The sequence below is a fragment of the Sinocyclocheilus rhinocerous genome, unplaced genomic scaffold (assembly GCF_001515625.1).
Source record: "Sinocyclocheilus rhinocerous isolate Xijiao unplaced genomic scaffold, SAMN03320098_v1.1 scaffold1115, whole genome shotgun sequence".
In the NCBI taxonomy this organism is placed as follows: domain Eukaryota; kingdom Metazoa; phylum Chordata; class Actinopteri; order Cypriniformes; family Cyprinidae; genus Sinocyclocheilus; species Sinocyclocheilus rhinocerous.
Genome location: NW_015658514.1, coordinates 1,276,259 through 1,298,591, shown reverse-complemented (window position 1 = coordinate 1,298,591; position 22,333 = coordinate 1,276,259). Strand labels below are relative to the sequence as shown.

Sequence of the window (22,333 nt, the reverse complement as noted above, 5' to 3'; positions counted from 1 at the left end):
GTACCTAGAAGTGACCTATTCAACATTTAGCAATCTGGCTAGTGATTGTAGAAATCAGACTCTCTTACGGTCACAAATAAACAACAAATAAGAATTTTCTAATGTTTATTAAAGGTTTAGAAACTTCACAATGATTGCAATAAGGAAACTGAGAGAGTTCTGCATTAAAAGTTATACAACATTGCAATCAGAACGTAAACCTTTAAGGACTTGAAAATCAACCTCTTCAAATGTACTTACTAAACCAAAACCTTTGAAAAAAAAAAAATGCAAATGCAATTTTCAGTCTCCCACAGACATGAGTACTCGGTCTTTCTTCAGCAACCATACCACCTCGCACACAGAGCTAGACTTGAAAAATAAAAATAAAAAGTCATCACTCTTTTATTTTATTTTAAAATGAGTCTGTTCAAACTAAGAGAGGAACCATTTCAAATTTGTTTAACAGTAAATAATCGGTCTATGCTGTTCTGTTATATTTGACTGTCAAACACATTTACTATATTTATGCATTTTCTCAAAATCTAAAACGCTTTTGTCCTCTGTCACCCACCCACCATAAACAAGTTTCTTAATCTTATCATAAACCAAACTAATGCAAGTAACAATTTTGGAGGACGGCAATATTTAACTCAAAAGTGCTTGACAGAACAAGGATTAACTTGGGTATTGATTAGAGAAAGTGATGGCAACAATGTGTAATAGAATTTCGGAATCTGACAGCATTTTAAACTGTAAAAATTAAATTGAATTGTAACATGTTATTTGTCAACTAAATACAAATCCAATAAAGGAGTCCATACGCACTGCTGTACCCAGTTATAGCATACAGTATAATAACTTTGTGCCGTCATACTTGCTTTCTACCACTTTACATTTCATTTATGATCTTTGAAAAATAATAATCAAACTCCCACAACCACAATGAGCAAATAATGTGGGGAAACACACAAACACACAAGCCGTTTCAAACTGGGTCATACAAAATCATCTCTCCAAGGTTATGGTCTACAGTCCTGGATCACACACTTTAACAAACTTTAGGTCTTGACCTTGTCTCAAGAACAAGGCCCAACCCGTTTCTGTTAAAATAAGCACAAATCTTTTAGAAGGACGAACTGTGTGTCCATTTTTTTCTTACACACATTTGAAGATTACATCTTTGCAGTAGTGTATGAATATTAGCACCAACAGAAAAAATACTCTATAGATCTTACTGTAAAGACTGCAGTCAACAAAAACGTTCTCACTTGCAAAGGGGAATAAGCACATTTAACTTATTTTTTTTCTTTTTCTTTCTTCCTTTTTGCTTTTAAAAAAAAAAAAAGTATTTTATTTGACATTTGATGCCAAAGAAAGTTTAGAAAATTAAATCCTTGTGCCCAATTAAGGAATTGTTCAAAGGCATCTGTTGGTCATTGATGAATGGGGCGATATCATTTTCTATTTCATTGCCACATTCAAATTCCCCCTTACAAACAAGTAATGCTTTAAAACCAGTTTCCCCACATTGGTACAGAAAAAGAATGCACACATTTTTCAACTAAAAAAAAAAAAAAAAGGGTTTGAGGGTGCTCTAAAAAAGCAAATGTCGCCAAATTTCACACATTGTAGCAATTTACACTCTGCTGATGGAGCATACATGTAGTAATTTCTCATGCTAACATCTGTAACAAAACAAAACTGAATGAAATGGGGGAAAATACCCATCCAGGTTAGATTTAAGCTAGCAGATGGCAAGCTACACATCCATTAGAGTGAAGAAGACAAAAGTGAATGGATAAGATGGTATTAGAGCAAAAATTAAATTTACGATGGACTGGATTTTGCATTATGAACACCATATCCCTACCACCTCTCACTCCAAAGCCACAAAAGAAATTATATAGGCAAGCAACTTATCAAACTTTGTAGGAAAAATAATTTGGGCCTTATGCAGTGTGGGGACATATGTCACAAATAAACCCTATGTATATATATTTTTTTAACACAAACAAACATTAATATTGTAAGGTTGTAGAATTATGGTGTGCCAAAATACTATATTGCTTTTATACACCCCTCTTTAGTATGATGCATCAGCACACAATGAAACAGCAAAAACATATTTCTGAAACAAGCAGAAAGAAAAGTACATGAAAAGAACCAACCTTCAAGCAATAAACTGCCATTACTGGAAACACTCAATTCTTCTCATGTATTAAAAAAAAAAAAAAAACTAAAAACAATAAAGCCATATTATAAATCAAAGTCACAATAACAGCAAAAACATATTTCTGAAACAAGCAGAAAGAAAAGTACATGAAAAGAACCAACCTTCAAGCAATAAACTGCCATTACTGGAAACACTCAATTCTTCTCATGTATTAAAAAAAAAAAAAAAAACTAAAAACAATGAAGCCATATTATAAATCATCAGTAGTCACAATTTTGTTGTGTAAAGAAGAGGACGAAATTTCACTGAAATACGTAAACTTTACACTAAACTTAAAGAAACAACACACAAAATTATGTCTACAATATCAAGCTGCAACTGATTGATTCGATCAACTGTATGGTGTAAACTGTATACTTTTAAAGACATAGAAACAACTAACGTGAAATTGTATAGTTGGGTCAAAATATTCAGTTTTGCAGTTTTAATTGTTTGTTTTTTTGCTTATTGTATTATTACACCTTCAACATATTACCCTGCTTTATTTCTTTAAGATGCTTTCAAAGCTGCATTGAAATAAAAGGGAACATAAACAAATAATTTATGTGACAAAACAAAAGTGGGGTGGGGGGGGCAAAAGCACTTTTTCTTTCAACACACCAAACCTCACACAACTCTATCCTCTACAAGTCATTTAAAAGGAAAAAATAAGAACAATGCTAAATTATCTGATTAGGGAAGGGGGTGTCGCAATCGTAGTGCTTTCAACCTGACTTCTGAATATTCATAGTTCGGTCACAGAAACTTAGACTATTAGAAGGACTGAGACTAGGTTCACAAGCACATGCACAATCAGTAGGACCACAGTTATAGTGTATCCTAGATCAAACATAAAAGTGAAGCTAAAATCTATAAGGGGAAAATTAAAGAACAATCTTAATGCTTAGCTATGCCTTTTTTATTATTTTCAAAATTGATCAAACTTGGAATTAACAGACTGAAAACAAGTCTATAATAAATGCTGTTGACCAGAATCATCTAACTGTACGTTCAACCTATTGTCATGTTTTCCTCTCTTTATGCTTTCATCTTGGTGATACGCCGTTTTAGATGAAATGGCTGAGGAATAACAGGGCTTAGGACAGCGTGGTTAAGACAGAGCCCACTGTGGGCCCTGGTCTCACTGTTCTTGTAAGGGTCCTCCTATCCCTCCTCTGGGTTTTGGTTGAAAGTGATAGGAGGAAATTAGCATTGGTATGCCTCCACGCTCAGCAGAAGAATCATACATTACTGCTTCCTAGAAGCAAAGGAGGGTACAACATTTAGTATTAAGCAAACTTACACACAGACTCCCTTTTCCATTCAATGTAGTGTCTATAATTTGACAGTAAGATTAATCATGATTACTCCCTATTGATGGATCAATGGGTTTATCAAAGCAGTGTACAACTGACTTCCCTAGTATCTAATACGGCTAAATATTGTACTCTTCTTACCTCCGCACTGAGAACTTGGAAATAAAGGGGAACACAGAGTACTTTGCCACCAGCACTCTTCTTGCTGCATATTAGTTAAGCACTGTTCTCCAAAATTCAACAGTGGAAACTGTTTAAGAGACAAAGAAAGTCAATCAATGAGAGCATTTTATTTTTTTTTACTTTTGAAAGGTAAAAGGTAGATCTTTAAAGAATATCAAGTACTGTCATGGCATATATGAATTCAGTGCATTCAAGTGCAGGTGACAGCAACGTCAGTATCAACCAATAAAAACATGCTAATATATCGTACAATTTTCCATATGCGTTTCTCTGAAGGTTAGATAACAGTTAGAGAAAAAAAAATGGCTCTGCAGTCACTTACCTCATGCATATCTTGAGCAACATCAAGCAACTTCTCACTTTTTGGAATCTGATCAGTTGCAGCGCATTTGCAAGACTCTGTCTCCCTGCTAGATTCCTCTTGCTGAAGAACAGAGGACTGCACATGAGAACATGGCACCGAAACCACTGCCGTCTCACAATGTACGCAAATCTCTTGTTCAGTAATCGGCAGAAGGGTGCTCCCACCCTCCTGTGAATCGAGCGACGTCTGTGCACTCTTCTCCATGCCAGACTTCTTTAATCTGGGTAGGAACTTTCCAGACTCCAGCTCCGATTTTCCGTAGTAAGGGCCCTCGCACTCTGCGTCCTCCTCGAGAGGCTTGAGGTCAGCCTGTGGGTCATCAAAGAGGTCTGCTTGACCAACTGGAAGACTCGCTTCCTCTTTCTCAGACTCTACATCTGACTCACTGCAACCACCTGGAGAAAGTTCAGAGGCAGATATTGGTCGGAAATGAGTCCTTGGGGAAATTCGAATGGCCCGATACTGAGTCCGTTTGATGCCATATAACCAAGGGCAAAAGGGCTCATTGTCGGAACATAATATGGATTTTGGCTTGAATCCCGGGCTGAAAGAGGCCATATCCTCTGGCTCAAAGGAGCACTCCACATGCAGGACCTGGGAAAAAGGGTTGTTCAAATCAAAGGATGAAAACGGATAATTCAGTCCTGACTCTTCTCCACGGAAGCCTCCGCATGATCCCAGTAAATCTTCATGGAAGACAACAGAAAATCCCTTATTTAAACCATCCCCTGGTCCCTTGGTAGCCTGCTCATTTTGACCAAGGGACACAAGAGGTCTCCACAATGGCTTGTGGCCAGGAGCAAAGCAACTGCTCGTGTTCATGAACACATCCGCCCCTGCAATGGTTACCATGTCAGAAGATGTGGCTGCTGCACACTGCAACAAACTGCCACAAGCATCACCAGGTGGAATCATAGCCCATTCTCTGTCGCCGCTTAGACTCTTCAGTTCTCCATAAACCCCACCGAGGATAAAGGAGGTGCTGTCCTGTGAATTACAATTCCAGGGCTTGGCCGGCGTCGTGTAATCCCCATCATTCATTTTAGAGAGCTTGTTTTTATGAAGTCCCTCGTTCTCCTTCTGCCCATCCCAAAGATGATACTCAGAACACTGCACAGCTTTCTTTTGAATAATTTCACCTTTTACATCCTTGTCAAGACAGCTGCATTGGTAGCCGGTAGCCTCCTCTGGAAACAAGTGCTCCCCTGTATTCTTTACCCCGAGTGTTAAGACACAGTCTCTGTCTCCAATAGCCATCCAAATGTCTTTTATTATCCCTGAGGTGTATTCATCACTTTGTTTATTTAGGACATCTGAAAACACAACAGCATTATAGAGTTTACTCTCATCCTGCTCTAATGCTATGCCACAAACAGACTCCAATTTCGATTTCTTATTGAAGGGCTGGTTGGACTCTGTGCCTACACTCGTTTCTTCCTGCTGGTGACTGGAGTTCTCTTGAAAGAAATCTAAAAGCTCTTCTTCTAGGCATAAAGGTGGGATAAGGGAGATACAGCTGACCTCTTCACTGCCAAACTGAGCAGATTCATCCGCTGGAGCATTGATCTGTTCACTATCTGACCGTGTCTCCTCTGAGTGGGACCAGGGACTGCAGGTCCTCGTTGATAAGTTAGAGCAGTGTTCGGTTTCATCAAAGGCACTGTTTTTGGTCCAAATTAGCAAACGGGATTGTTTGTTTCCTTGTGGATCTAAACAGCTACTTGAATCTACGTTGTCCTGTCCCTCCGTGAGCGAGTCGCAGGGAAAAGAAAAGGAAGGGCTATCGTACTGCAACTCAAAAAGAGGAAAACAGGAGTTTAGGGCAGAGATGCTACTGCTGGCTTCTTGGAGATGAGGCCCTACAAAAGCTCCAGACAGTTTGCTAAAGTTAAACGGAACACTGTCCAACACTGGGGAGAGCCTGACTGGAGAGTCACCCGGACAGCTTTCTCCTTCCAAATCTTCCAAGCTTGATGATGAACAGCACTCCCAGACTTGGGCAATATTATCCATATCTTGTGTTATAGAAACATCTGCTTCTGAGGCTCCCAGAGAATCAACCCTTATTGCACTTTCCCCTTGCAGCTCAAGGCCATCTAAAACTACACATCCTGCTTCAAAGTGTTTTCGCTCAATGCTCTTCTGCCGAATCATGTTCAGGATTCGGCTTTCTTGTACCGCATCTGAGGCACTAGGATCCAATATGGATTGATAAAGATCAACTTCATAGAAGTGAGTGAATTCAGACAGATGCTCGTCATCTAAATTTTGACCATCTTCAGGAGGAGGGCAGCTTGGAATCCCATTCAGTTCAGGAGCCTCTTCGTCACCTTCGCCAGGCACTTCAATGAAGTGGCCATCCACAAAAGTGCCTGCTGCAAGGTATGCCCTTTGAAAACAAGAATTTGCAATGCAGATTCCTTGAATTCTCTCCGACAGACAGTCCAGATCAATGGACATAGCCAAGTCATTGGAAGAGTCTTCTTTACTCCGATACTTTGTCTCCAATTTACTTCTACTGAGAGGGACAAAGTACTCCGAGATGGGCTCGGTGTACCAAAGTGGCTCCTCCATATATTCCTTTCTTTTGGCCTCTCCTCCTGACTCCTGTGCCTCAACCAGATTAGAATCTTTGCGGATCTCCCTCAGAGGTCGTTTGCCTTTTTTCATGTAGTGCTGCTGTCGTTTAGATGGGCCTCCAGTGGTACTGATGTTGCCTCGTGCATTTTTCCGCCCTTCTTTGTCGATGACTTTAAGGGCCAGTTTGACCTGTCCGCCGCCACTGCGGCCTCTTTTGTTTCTGCTGCTGACCTCTCGAGATTTGTGTCTTATGCGGACTGCTTTGCAACTAGGGGTCTGGTCACCCTGGTTACCACTGGAGCTTGAGCCAGCCTCACTAGAGCCAGAGGACCACGATCTGGGACGGAACCTCCCCTCAGATCGGTGTCTCGCCTGCCGCTTACTATGAGGAGGAACCTGATCGTCAGTCACCCCTGTTGCGCTTCCATGGAATCGGTTTTCCTTCTCCCTCTTAGTGCGTCGCTGCTGGGCCCTCTCTTTGATTGTGGTGGTGGAACTGGGTGCATCAACTGTTCGGTCTTTAATAAAAGCTTCACCTTCGCTGGTGCAGTCTTTTGGAGAGGATGTGTCTGTGCTTGTTTGAGGGACAGCAGATGATGATGAGCTGGAATATGTGCAGGCTTTAGCTTTGTTCCACACAGTCATAATTTCTTGGAGACAAACAGATTTTTCTGAGAGAGGTGGGAAAGCTTCATAGTACCTAAGGAGCAAAAACAACTGCATTATAATAAGAATAACAACAACAATAAAAATTATAGTAATAATAATAATAAGAGTGTAAATAATAATATGAAGATAATTAAGAGCAAATACTAGGGGTGCTCTGATTAATCGGCTACCGATCACTATCAGCCGATAACCGCTTGGGGATTTTTGATTGGCGGTCTCTATAAAGGCCGATCTCAAAAAAACGATCTCAAGCTGATGACGCGCCTGCCGTGAGAGGTTTGACACGACATGCAGCGGCACCGTCTCAGTCTCTGTCCGGCGCGGGTGAAACAATTATAATGCTGAAGGTGAGGTACAATTTATATTTCTTCATTAAATAACTTATAAAGTAATTTGAAAACTTTCTGTGAGACAATTTCACAAACAGTGTGAATCACCGCGCGCTCTCTCTTTCCCTCTCAAAATGCGCAAATGGCTTTATGGAATTAAAGTAACAGCGCATTGTTTGCGGTAAATATGAACATGGATTGACACGAAAATGTAGTAATTAATTACACCATAAATGCATACACCGCATAAACATTTCATTACACCAAATACACAAAATAATGTTCTTTTTAGCAGCATCATATGACCCCTTTTATTAAGTCATTCCATTTGACACCATTTTTGTATTAAACAATCAAGTTATGTTAACATTAATTTTCAAGGTTTAAAAACGTGTGGAAAGCACTTCCTTTCTCATTAATGGTAAATGAACATTAATGGGATAAATTAAATATCAATCTTTTATGATATGGAAAAAAATATTGTGATAATATTTTTTGCTGTATCGCCCAGCCCTAGCAAGAACACTCACTAGACTCTCAAAACAAAACACTGCCCATTTACTTTGCGGCATGCAGCACGACTATTTATTTAATCATAGGCTTTTCCAGTTTAGTAAAAGCCACATTAAAATACGAGGCTCATTGCTCTAATTAATTACATAGAGATCATAACCCTACCTGTACAACAATCCACATTATTACATTAAAGACTATAAGGTGTAATTACTTACATCTCAACCTGGTCCTTAGAAGAAAATGATTCATCTGGTTCAGGAGACTGAGATATATCAGATTTTTTATTTACTTGCTTTTCTTTTTCTGTAAGACAATAATAGCAAAGCAATATAATTGAAGTATTTCCATAAAACTATTACAGCTGCAAGGCAATGCAATTTTTGCTCAACCTGCATTACATAGAAAATATGCAAACCTTTCTGTTTGTTTTGAATATCCTTGAGCTTAGAGCATAGCTCTTCGACCAAGCTTTCAATTCCAGAATTCTGAAAGAGAACAAAAGTAATTTAACTTGCAATTTTGGGTGAAAATTTAACAGAAAATAGAATCATAGCTCCATCACTGCAACAAGAATGAATTGTTTTCTTCAAAAACTTGGTATTAAATATGAAATTTGAACTCCCTTTGATTAAAAAGCACCAAATATACACAATATTAAAAGAGTAACCATATTAAACATCAACTGAATAATATCTATTTTGCTGAGTACATCTGAACTAGTTCTGGTGATTTCTTTTTTGACAGAAATAAGCATAATCACTGTAAAAGGCTTTGAGGCAAAAGCAAAGCACATCAATGATTTTCACAAAAAAAACAAAAACAAAAAAAAACATGGATCTGAGATGTAGCCACATTACTCAAGTTCTGATTGACATATTTGTCTTAATGAGGAGAGATATTCTTGACCATTTAACCAATTTTTGCTCTACTAATTACACAACAAACTCCCTCACAAAAGTACAGATGTATTTCCAAGAAAAAAACATCGTCTTATATTCGGGACAATACGGTAATTGCAATTTATCAGTGAAAATGGTTGTGGGGGAAAAAATAAATAAATTATATAACACACTAATTTAAAAACTTTAGCTTTAGACAAAGGTCTTACTTCATCAGATGCTGAACGCAAACATTGCACAGCAGCTTGTTTCTTCATCTCTTCAAGACTAAGGTCAGTCCCTCCCTTCCTCTTGCTCTTCCCCCATTTCTTCCCGGTTCCCTTCTCCCAGCCCAGGAAGATGTCATTTTCCTGCGCACAAGGAGGACCAGGTGTTGATTCTTTAGTATAAATGTACAGAAACTGTGCACAAATGTCTGCTAAGATGCAATTACTGCCAAATAAACTACTCTGAAGAAGATAAAAGAACACTACTTGAAACCTGTTGCTTTAGTCTACCATCTCTAAAGTGCAAAAAGAAGCAAAGAAGTCCTAAACAAGAATACCATAATCTACACAGATAAAGCACTATATTTTCATAGCCTTATTCCACAGAAGTTTGTGGATTCACATCTGATAAAATAAAATGTAGTGGTCTTTATGAAATCTGAATAATTGCTGAGTATCAAAATAAATGTTAGTTACTACTGAATGCAATAAAATGAATACCGAGAGACCTGAATTACTACTAAACACAAAATATATTACCTAAACGCTTTATGTTTTAATTGATCGTACCTAACATGCAAGACACTTTTTTTCTTTAAGAATCACTAAAGTTGGTTTACATTAAAAACAAATGTATCGTATGAATTATGACATAGAACACTTAAAGTTTTGGGTGGTGAACTCCTTTTTAAGATGTTTTGTTAGATTTGTACAGAAACAAGTCACTTAAAACACAAAAGGTTTTCCAGATGTGCTGAAACATTTTAACTATACCTGGTCCTGCAGGTCATAGTCATAGCTGTCGTGCAGTAGCAGGCTAAGGACATAGCGGGTGTAGATCATGGCATCTATGCCACATTTCTCCAGCTCCTGACCCAGCCAGCTCTGCACTGGCCCTAGTGAGTGCAGGGAGGACATCTCTGAGGAGGACACAGGGCCTGACAGGGCCCGCGAGACTCTTTCAGGAGCAGGGCCGTCAGACTCTCCACTCATTGGACGCATGAGACTAGGTTGGAGCCATTCTCAAATGCAGATGCATGTTCCCAAGCGGCCATGAAAGTGCAAGAGGGAGCGGTATGAAAGGGACAGAGCTGATATTATAGTACGGGAGGAAGGACTCAATCCAGCAAGACAAACACAGGAAGGTCTACATGAAGAGTCATGTAGAATCTTCTGTATATTCGTATTGCTGTAAGCAAGAGGAGGCTCTAATCTTCAGGCATGGCTTTGACCACTGGAAGCTAACAGCTTACTGAACAGGCTCACTTTCATTCATAAGGGTTCATCTTGGAGGACAGCTGGTTCCAGGCTCAACCTGAGAGAGGGGGAAAAAAACAACAACAACAAGCATTTAGTTTTTAATACTGTTTTTGCCCTAGAGCAATTGCAAATGAAAGTCTTGATAATCCATAATATTTAAAGATATCCTTTTAGGAAAGACCTTTAACAATCATCACTGCAAACCAAGGATTGGTTGGCACTTCAGCTGGCAACTGGCTCAAAACCCCACAAACCAATTTAGACCACACAACTGATGAAGACAAGACCTTGAAATAATTAGTGGTCTTAAATGCAAAGCATTTTAAAGTGCTTTCAAACTAAAGCTAAAGGCAGGCCTAATCTGGTTTATGAAAGTACACTGAAATTAAGTGTACCAAAGAATTAAAGAAAATACATAAGTAATGCGTGTGGATATTGAGACATTTAAAAAATGTGATTTTTTTTTAAGCAGTTAAACTGGTTGACTGGTTAAACTTGTTGACGAAAATGTTAAAAAACAAAAAGTTTTTATTATTGAATTACTGCAAAACTGTAATGACTTTCATGCTGGCATTTCTAGTGCATGCTGGAGCTGAGCATGTCGAACACCTCCACTGATGAATAAAATGAGATACAAGACAGAAAAAAAAAAACATTCATATCAAAGTTTGCCTCATTCTGTAACTATAATTTACTTCTATAATTCCATGACTCTGATTTTAGTAGTAACACCCTGTGTTAGTAATCATATAATAATAATAATAATAATAATAATAATAGGCATATGCTACAACTTACAATACGTGCAAGCATTGTATAATAACATTTCATTCTAGTAACTTTCACCAAAAGTGTCCTGTATGCCACTGAAGGCTACATCCAAAACATGAAATCAGGAGGGAAAAAACCCCCAGAGAGGTTTGCTAATAAAAATAAAAGTCAGTAAAACACTACTATGACCTAACCAGTATGTACACTAATTATCAAACATGATTAAATTTACCTTGCAACAACTGTGTCCTTACCGATGTTTAAGCTCATTTGTCAAATCATCTAGGTCCGACAAGTAACAATTTGTAGCACACACAAGATTTGGTTTTGGAAAAGGAAAACAAAAGTAAGTTTGTATTCCAGCTCCTGGCACCTTGTATAACTACTACAAGTGCTCCAGCAACAATGTTTCAGGATTAGTCAGCATTGTTTTTAAGGTGAGGCTTAATATGGTTTGGTATGAATACCATGCAGAATTCAATGCAGTTGGAATCAAAACCAGTTACAATTAAGCAGAAAGGTATGAGAGGCTGTTATATTATGAACACAGTCACACCTAAAGGGTTCAAATCACAAGAAGTGGTCCACAAATAAATGCATGTGATTCTACAAACGAACACTGAGGAGAGTTCTGTTTGTTAATCATCGTGTGTGAATCTCATTTTATCCTTCTGTTCCTGAATATGTTTGTCTTCTGATTCATGTCTTCAAAAACAAACTTAATGTTCCATACAATAAACAAAGCATTTCCTATAGAAAATATGTCCTCGAAGGGGACAGCACGACAAAAGCACACTGAACCTAAGCTCACAATTAACGCCAACATTACAACAGTTCTTTTAATGCGTTTACTGTGAAGATTTACAAATGATTTTTAATGAGACCAGAAAGAGGAAACTGTAAGACGGAAGTAACAAGCTCTCATGGCAACACCTCTATATTTTATATCTTTTTTTGTGTTCAACTAAAGAACTAACAACATAAGCATAAGACGATGACAATTTCTAGATGAACCCCTTTTGACATTAACCAAGGTATGAGCATGCCTGGAATGCTACCATAATTATGACTTGTTTCTGCAGTTCTTGTTATGCAAGACAATGCATGAGTTTCAAAGATAATTTCAAAGAAACAGGTCCTAACATGTCATGACACTGTACAGTGAGCGTTTCGTGACAATGATCAAATGCTAATATGCCTTACAAATCAATGTTAAACAATGTTTATAACTTATAAACAGTTAGTGGGTGCACAGACATGCATGTTTTCTAAGGGCAGCTTTCGATGAATAAGGAAAATACTACATGCCTATGAAAATCCCAAGCCCCATAATTATCTATGCACATTTACAGTAGAGCATTTCCTTTTTTTTCAAATGCAGAAAATCGAGCTTGGATATGTTACTGCTGAACATTAGAAAAAGAAACAGGAAATCTTAAAAACCCTTTCTCCCTGTCTGACATAAGCAGTTTGTCCTGTTGGAGTAGACAAGACATTTGTTTCCCAAAGCATTTCCTATAGAAAATATGTCCTCGAAGGGGACAGCACGACAAAAGCACACTGAACCTAAGCTCACAATTAACGCCAACATTACAACAGTTCTTTTAATGCGTTTACTGTGAAGATTTACAAATGATTTTTAATGAGACCAGAAAGAGGAAACTGTAAGACGGAAGTAACAAGCTCTCATGGCAACACCTCTATATTTTATATCTTTTTTTGTGTTCAACTAAAGAACTAACAACATAAGCATAAGACGATGACAATTTCTAGATGAACCCCTTTTGACATTAACCAAGGTATGAGCATGCCTGGAATGCTACCATAATTATGACTTGTTTCTGCAGTTCTTGTTATGCAAGACAATGCATGAGTTTCAAAGATAATTTCAAAGAAACAGGTCCTAACATGTCATGACACTGTACAGTGAGCGTTTCGTGACAATGATCAAATGCTAATATGCCTTACAAATCAATGTTAAACAATGTTTATAACTTATGTTACTGCTGAACATTAGAAAAAGAAACAGGAAATCTTAAAAACCCTTTCTCCCTGTCTGACATAAGCAGTTTGTCCTGTTGGAGTAGACAAGACATTTGTTTCCACTCAAAAGTTGAAACTGAAAACTGTTCATACTGTAGGTCCAGCAGAAGTCCGCCACGCCCATCTTCTGTCGTCATTCCTCGTCATATTACAGTGAGTGCTGGTGTATTAGCTTTCATTTACTGTCACTGACCAGAAACATACATTAATTGATCTTTCATCAAGGCCGTGATATTTCTCTCTCATAATGACTTTAATCCGCTAAAATGGGCGCAGCAGTACCTCTTTAAAACGGTTTAAAAGCTCGACAAGATTGCACACCAACATATTCTGCAGAACTAATTAAGATCATGCACTTTTCTTTCATTTGCATTCGTAACTTATTGTAAACTTGCGTAGGAAACACTAGTATAGGAAAAACAGAAATACTATGCCCTTGACGTTTGCCCCTTCACATGGCTTAAATTAATCACGTTAGAATACAAGCCTTACAATAAGTTGCAGTTCTGTATTAAACGACCACCTGAAGGCGACACCGCCACCGATGTCTCAATACTTCTGCTTAAAAAAAATTTAACATCATCAAAATAGTTCGCATTGTTTGCCAATGACAGGAGAACGGCGGAATGACAGGCCAGCTGACAAGCTACGAGCTAACTATCTATCACCTGACACAAGCCAGCGACCAGAAACCCGTTTACTCAAGTCACGAACTTTGTAACTTTCTATCATTATATTACGCTGCACGACAAAATAATGAAATGATGAATAATAAAGACAGTTTGTTTCAATAAAGATTGCTCTCTACAGGCCACTGTCTATAAGCGCAGCAGACGAACCACAAACCACTTTCCCCTTACTCAGCATGATTCAGCTAACATTAATGTTGTTCGGCTCAACTATACTGAGAAAAGTGCAAAATATAATAATTATGCGCAAAGTAGAGCTGCCGCTCTGCTCCATATCCAGCCTGAAAAGTTACAAAATGATTCGTGTGAAGCGATTTCCCTACACTGCGTAATAAACCTAACGTTAATTTTCATGTTATGAAACGCACGATTTAGCTTTACTCAGTGCGCACAATAAACATTATTGTCGTCTACAGTGCCATACTGACGCAGCAGAAATGTAAACAGATGACCGCTCATACAGTGTCGTTGCCTGGCTAACTCGGACACCATTTTACGCCAGAGTGAAACGCTAGTCCCGGTTTATCACTTCCTCGAAAACTACAGGCAACGTAAATATTTTTGCTTCTCAACAACCGCTATAAAACGGTCCATACGCGTGCTTCGTGCAATAAATTCAAAAGCAAGCACGTCTAAACAGGAAAATGGGCGTTAATTATCCAAACAGTACGAGGTAGCGCTAAGCTATGCTAGTGCACCGTTGTAGCTAAACCGGGGAGGAGGCGCGGCTGATTTGCCTTGGCTACAGGCTTTTGTAATACTTGACAAGACGGCCTAAAACATTAGCTTTCAATTCAGATCAGACCTGGGGAGCATTACTAACAAGTATAACGCGCAACACATCGAAAGGCAGTTTAACATAAAATAATCTTACCTGCTGCAACCCTACGCAGTGTGCTTAAATAGCAGCAGGAGAAGCGACGACTTCTCTCCCGCCGCTGGCGCTCCGAGCTCGAGCTCTGACGCTCCGCCGCAACAGCGTCACAGATATCAGGCGCGGGGTAAAGTCTGTTACGTCCTTAACTCACGCCGCTGACGACATTTTGGATAAAGGTGGGCCCGCATCATATGTCTCTATGGTCTCTACTCTCTAGATATCATTATGACAGTTCGTTTCGAGCCAACATGGCTGACAGAGGGAAAGACTTTAAAGGCGATTTCCGACTCCATTTTATTTATCGCCAGGCAACAAGACAGATGACAAAATGTGTCGCCATGGCTGATATCCCTCCGCGAGAGCTTGCATCATTCAGAACGACCGAGTTGAATACAGTCAGTTGAAATCTTCTGCGATGCAGTGTATAGGCTCTCTTTGGGCATAATTTGAAAGGAACATAATTAGATCGTTTATTACATACAGCAAAGATTGCTAGATTTGGGAGTATTTTTTTCCATTTGTTAACATAAAATAATTTTAAAAACACCATTCTGATGTTGGTATTAGATTTACGAATATTTACTTGCATCAAAGAGAACAACATTTACAGAACTTTACGTCTGTTTTAGATAACAAGGCGTTCGCAATTAGCACTATTTTTAATTATGTTTATTGTAACTTTTACGTACAAAGGGGAAAAAAACATAATATCATCCCTTATGACATTAAATTGCCAACATCCTCACTCCGCAATATCATATGTCACTGAAAATAGCAAAGCATGTGCAGTCGGTGCTTGAGTTAATAGCTTTGGAAACATAGCATTTCTGGACAGTTCAACAAAAGTTTTATGACAATATTTAATTAAAACCCGTTACGTTTTGTGTTGAAATTTTAAAAAGCGCGAGATTGTTCATTTTCTTAATAAGACAACTCTATAGACTTTAATATTCTAAGGAGCCCTTAAGTGTATATGGTAATAGCATATGGAAATATAAGATGGGAGGGAAAATATATAAATATAAAATATAATTTTCCTCCCATCTCATATTTATTTCAGTACCAGACTCCGAAATATTAAGATCCAACAAAACATGTTTCATTGTACCTTAAACAGCTTTGTTGGCGTATGTGCCTCCGTTTATTTGGGCTGCAGCCCACCGTACATATTACATATGGTCATATTAATAAGGACGACTAGAGCTCCCTAGCGGCATCTAAACGGATGTGCCTTCAACATTGTGCATCAGTGTAAGATATTATTAATAATAACAACAATAAAAATAATATGTAGGCATATGTAACTAATAGGCATATTGTTGAAACTTCATGATTCTGTAAATATGTGAGATGAACATTCCTGCGTCAATTAAATATTAAAAATACTCAATTTGAGTATGTTAAGACAATTTTGGAAAACAGACATGATATGACATATTTGTTAAAAACCAAATAAAGTAGATTAGATAAATCCTATTTTCTCAGAAAAATATTCAATGCATTCTCTATCACTGGTTGTATCACAGCTTATTGATTGGTAAATTTCAAACCAGTGTAGCCTAATTTGATTTAGATTTTGATATATTTTATATTTCCAGACCTAGATGTACACTCACTAAACATATTTACTTGCATAAAATACCGGTGCTTGAGTTAATAGCTTTGGAAACATAGCATTTCTGGACAGTTCAACAAAAGTTTTATGACAATATTTAATTAAAACCCGTTACGTTTTGTGTTGAAATTTTAAAAAGCGCGAGATTGTTCATTTTCTTAATAAGACAACTCTATAGACTTTAATATTCTAAGGAGCCCTTAAGTGTATATGGTAATAGCATATGGAAATATAAGATGGGAGGGAAAATATATAAATATAAAATATAATTTTCCTCCCATCTCATATTTATTTCAGTACCAGACTCCGAAATATTAAGATCCAACAAAACATGTTTCATTGTACCTTAAACAGCTTTGTTGGCGTATGTGCCTCCGTTTATTTGGGCTGCAGCCCACCGTACATATTACATATGGTCATATTAATAAGGACGACTAGAGCTCCCTAGCGGCATCTAAACGGATGTGCCTTCAACATTGTGCATCAGTGTAAGATATTATTAATAATAACAACAATAAAAATAATATGTAGGCATATGTAACTAATAGGCATATTGTTGAAACTTCATGATTCTGTAAATATGTGAGATGAACATTCCTGCGTCAATTAAATATTAAAAATACTCAATTTGAGTATGTTAAGACAATTTTGGAAAACAGACATGATATGACATATTTGTTAAAAACTAAATAAAGTAGATTAGATAAATCCTATTTTCTCAGAAAAATATTCAATGCATTCTCTATCACTGGTTGTATCACAGCTTATTGATTGGTACATTTCAAACCAGTGTAGCCTAATTTGATTTAGATTTTGATATATTTTATATTTCCAGACCTAGATGTACACTCACTAAACATATTTACTTGCATAAAATACAAAATATGAAAAAAGCCTTTGAAAATTGTGCCTGTTTATACACTTTACTTTTTCAGATCTGTCAGTGTCACCCTGACATTATGTGCATATTCAGCATAATCAACACTTGCCAATGTAATGAGGGTGTACCACTATACAGTAGGCCTACTCTATAGTAACAACCTAATTTATGACTGTCATTCCAATGTATGATAATTAACACTTTCATGAAGATGTAGAGGCAAATAAATAAATCTCTTATAGGCTAATAAAGTGAAACAAATACAGTTTTAAAGCAGGGATGACGGAAGTCTCAGAATGTGTTACCAGATATAACCAAAAGATTTTGATTTTATCATATTATAATAGACACAATGAACAAAGCAAGTTTAAAAAAAATTGAATTGGTAATGGAAGTTTAGGACCATTTCAAATAATAACAGAAATCAATTAAAAATAATAACAATTGAGTTGCCATTTATAGAAATGTAGATAAAATGAGAAATTCAAAATTTAGGATCAGTCATTAACATTAAAATCTGTAGCCCAGGGCAATATACTGATGGTTATGCCAGAACTGATGGTTTGTGTCTGTACTGTGGCTCTAGCCCCTTCTGCTGGTTGGAAGATGCTAATACAGAAAGAAGCTGTTCCCTGGCAGCTCCACAGAATAAATTGTCACATCATATTTACTTCCTTTAACCACTCCCATCAGTGTTACCCTGCACATTTCTAACTAATAAACTAATTGGCCAATAACTATCAGTGGCAAATAAAAACATTACTTACAGTTGAACAGAGTCATTTTAATCAAGGGAATTGAGAACTATTTGCAAAATACTACATTCAAGAGTGAAAATATTTCCCCCTCCGAGACAAAGATTATGATTTTCTTTTATGTAGTTTCACAGTTTTGCCCTGCTCAACATAAATTTTATGCTCTCATTCACACTGAGCACTACATACAGTGGGGGAAATATTTATTTGATCCCCTGCTGATTTTGTAAGTTTGCCCACTTACAAAAAAATTAAATTTTTATGGTAGGTTTATTTTAATGGATAGAGACAGAATATCAACCAAAATATCCAGAGATTATTCGGAAATGGAAGAAATACAAAATAGCCATCAGTCGGCCTCGGTCTGGAGCTCCGTGCAAGATCTCGCCTCATGGGGTAAGGATGATCATGAGAAAGTTGAGGGATCAGCCCCGAACTACACGGAAGAGCTTGTTAATGATCTTAAGGCAGTTGGGACCGCAGTCACCAAGCAAACCATTGGTAACACACTACGCTGCAATGTTCTTGAGCCACTCCTTTGTTGCCTTTTTTAAAAAATTTTTTTTTACTTATTTCACTCACTGAAATGCAAATAAATTTTTAACCTTTATATAATGTGTTTTTTCTGGATTGTTTGGTTGGTATTCTCTCTATACGTTAAAATAAACCTACCATAAAATTACAGACCCTTCATTTCTTTGTAAGTGGGCAAACTTACAAATTCAGCAGGGGATCAAATAAATATTTTCCCCAATGTACACCAAAAAAGTGTTCACCGGTATCAGAAGGCTCAGAATTATGATTATGATTTTGCAGCTTTTGTGTGTAATCCGATGTCTATGCACCTTGTCTCCACGTCAATCAAAGTCCAGTCACCCCATGGTCCTGATTAACAGAAAGGTATTTTTATTTAAAAATTAAAGCTTATACCAATTATACAAGCCATAATATTGTAAACTTAGTCATGTTACATTCTATTTGGATTCAACAGCAGTGGAACAATACGAAAGCAATGAGGGAAATTGAATTTTCAAACCACATCTATTTCACTATAGAACAGGATTAAAATTAAACCAAAACATTTTTTCTTTTTTGAGATCAAGGGGCCGGTGCCAAACATTTCAACCAAACCCACAGGACAATAAATAAGCAGAAAATATTAAAACACTGCTCAACACATGGTTTCTAGAAAATAAAATTGAAGTGATTGAAGAAGCAAAAGGTCAAATACTCAGGTGGCATTGAAATATATGAGCAATTAAGACAGCCGAGGCGCAAGCCTCTGCATTCACATTCATAAAATCAGTATTTCATCTTTGTGCTTGTTTTAGCTTTGTACAGTAGTGCATAAAGACATACTATGCTGGTAGTGAGTCGTTCATGATGATTAAATTAATATCCATTTAAACATAAAACAGCACACTATCTTTTAAATATATTAAAATCACTGTTACGTGGATATAATCCAAGCTAGTTTGGCCCAGAATCTAAGTTGTGTGTATGATATAGTGATATACTTGTTTGCTGGTGCCTGTGTGTCTGTTACTCGTCTCTGGTAACACAGAGGGGCCCGACAGATGGAGTGTTCTGTAGGAAGTGGGGTCCGACTGAGAGTGAGTGGGCAGTGAGCTGGGGGAGGGGTATGACTTCTCTAAACTGCTATATTGGCCCTTCTCTCAGTTTGTGAACTATAACATTGATTCAAATGATTCTAACATGCAATCGTTTTATTTGACATCAAAATAATAAATTGGTACACCCAATGAAAACAGGATTCATTTGTGTGATCACTGGTGATTAAGGCTACTAACGGCCTGCTTTACTCTGTCTTTTTAGAATAGAATTTCCTCACAGTGAATAAAATCACTGACCTAAAACAGTATAGTCCTATAGTTTGATGACTTTGGAAATGTTCAGCAAAGTTGTCCTGGCAGACAATGTACAAAACCAGTAAACGGCCATCAGGGTGGCAAACAGCATACAACAGACACACAGAGATTCAGTTCAACATTTCAAAAAGGATTCCTTTAAGGAATATTCTGGTTTGAATACATTTAGGCGCTGTCCACAGCATTTGTGCCATTATAGTGATTACCTCAGAAAATACTTTTCCAGGTAGATAAACTTCTGGTTATGCATTCAGATACACATATCATGTGAAAGTGAATGCTTTTACAGGCCATACCAGTCACTGAAAGATTGTCAGCAAGCAATTCTGTCAAAACTATGACTTTTGTGTTTTTTAAAAGAAAGTCTAAAATATTTTCTGTGATAATTGACATAAATGCTGTAAATAGAGCTTGTATTTACATTCCTCTAAAGGAGTCAATTGATCATTGTTGATAAAAACCTGTTTTCTCACTCCCTTGGAGCTCACACGATCAGTTTTGTATTAGTTTGAGGGACAAAAACTGTGCCCTCATATGCTGTCTAAGATGAAAGATCTCAGGTGGGAAAAACTGGAAGCAAGGCACAGATGTTCAATGGAGAAACTAGTTCCAGAAAATGATAGAGAGGGATAATAATTTACTCTATATACCATTTAAAAGTTTGGGTTTAGTAAGATTTGTTTAATCCTTTTTTTCAGTAAAGATACATTAAATTGATCAAAAGTTACAGTAAAGACTTTCAGTGTTACAACAGTATTCTGTTGTAAATAAATGTCATTCTTTTGAACTTTCTATTTATCAGAGATTCCTGAAAAAAGTATTTATCATGGTTTGCACCAAAATATCAAGTAGCACAGCGGTTTTTAACATTGCTAATAATAAGAAATGTTACTTTAGCACCAAATCAGCATATTAGAATGATTTCTGAAGACTGGAGTAATGACTGCTGAAAATTCAGCTTTTCCATCACAGAAATAAATTACATTTTCCTTTTTACTGTATTTTTGAACAAATAAATGTGGCCTCAGAGACTTCTTTCAAACCCCCAAAAAATTTTACTGACCCCAAACTTTTGAACTCGTATACTGTATAATTAAAAATTAATAAATAACTGAATACAACTCTATTAATAAAACAAATTATCTATATACAGTAGATCTATATCTATATATACAGTGCCTTGCAAAAGTATATATTTTTCATGTTGCTGCCTTATGTTAAACTGCTTTAAATGACTTTTTTTCCACATCAATCTACACTCCATACACCATAATGGTAAAGCAAAAAACTGGTTTTTAACATCTTTGCAAATGTATTAAAAATAAAAAAAATTAAAATGATTCCATTGCATAAGTATTCGTACTCTGGGACAGTTAAAATTTAGCTGAGGAGCATTCATATTGCTTGTAGATGTTACTACACTTCAAGTGAAGTTAACCTGTGGCAAATTCAATTGAATGGATATGATCTGGAAAGGCACACACATCTTAATAAAAGGTCTAACAGCTGATAATGCATATTTAGTGAAGACACATGAAAACACACTTGTGATTTGCAAAAAAAAGCACCTAAAGGACCCTCAGACTCTGAGAAATAATATTCTCTGGTCTGATGAACCTTAATTCCCAGCATCATGTTTGAAGGAAACCAGGCACTGCTCACCACCTGCAGAGTACCATCCCAAAAGTAAAGTGTGCTGGTAGCAGCCTCATGCTGTGGGGCTGTTTTTCAGCAGCAGGGACTGAGGGACTCATCAGAGTAGAAGAAACGCTCAGTGCAGCAAAATATTGAGATAGCCTTGTGCATTTGCTCCCATCCAACCTGACAGAGCTTGAGAGGTGAAGAGGTGAGGAGAAGGATGGCAGATAATTGCCAAATACTGATGTGCAAAGTTTGTCACATCAAACAAAAAAGACTTGAGGCTGTTAAGGTTTTTCAGCTAAATATTTAGTTAAAGGTATGAATACTTATGCAATGTACTTATTTCAGTTTTTTATTTTTAATAAATTTACGAAGTTGTGACAGTTCTGTTTTGCTTTGTCATTACGGTGTATGGAGTGTAGATTGATGTGGGAAAAAAAGTAATTTAAAGCAGTTTAACATAAGGCAGCAACATAACAAAATGTGAAAAAAATGAAGGGGTATGAATACTTTCGCAAGGCACTGTATATAATTTGTAGAGCTAGATTTAGATTTCGTGTTTAGTTTCATTTATTTATATACTGTATGTATGTATGTATGTATGTATATATATATATATATATATACATACATACATACATACATACATACATACAC

The 22,333-nt window shown here is 37.0% G+C and overlaps 1 protein-coding gene across 2 annotated transcripts; it reads right to left on the bottom strand.

Moving 5' to 3' along the window:
* Positions 1-3,095: 3,095 nt before the first annotated feature.
* On the bottom strand, positions 3,096-15,158 carry LOC107722382 (uncharacterized protein KIAA0232-like). Of its 2 annotated transcripts, none has more exons than XM_016530732.1 (8): positions 14,894-15,158; positions 10,031-10,571; positions 9,260-9,400; positions 8,567-8,636; positions 8,367-8,454; positions 4,016-7,337; positions 3,652-3,760; positions 3,096-3,452 (listed from the first exon to the last, which is right to left on the bottom strand). In XM_016530732.1, the coding sequence occupies exons 2-8, from the start codon at positions 10,256-10,258 to the stop codon at positions 3,436-3,438; spliced, it is 3,975 nt and encodes a 1,324-aa protein (XP_016386218.1). In that variant the 5' UTR covers positions 10,259-10,571; positions 14,894-15,158; the 3' UTR covers positions 3,096-3,435. The 2 variants fall into 2 exon arrangements, with proteins under 2 accessions (XP_016386218.1, XP_016386219.1); XM_016530733.1 differs by lacking the exon at positions 14,894-15,158 and adding an exon at positions 13,424-13,695.
* Between the last annotated feature and the right edge of the window lie 7,175 nt (positions 15,159-22,333).

Coding starts and splice junctions, on each gene's coding strand:
- LOC107722382 (XM_016530732.1), bottom strand. CDS start 10,258: ATGCGTCCAATGAGTGGAGAGTCTGACGGCCCTGCTCCTGAAAGAGTC. Junction 7,338..8,366: donor TCTAAGGACCAGGTTGAGAT/GTAAGTAATTAC, acceptor TTTGCTCCTTAG/GTACTATGAAGCTTTCCCAC. Junction 3,761..4,015: donor TTGCTCAAGATATGCATGAG/GTAAGTGACTGC, acceptor TCTCTTAAACAG/TTTCCACTGTTGAATTTTGG.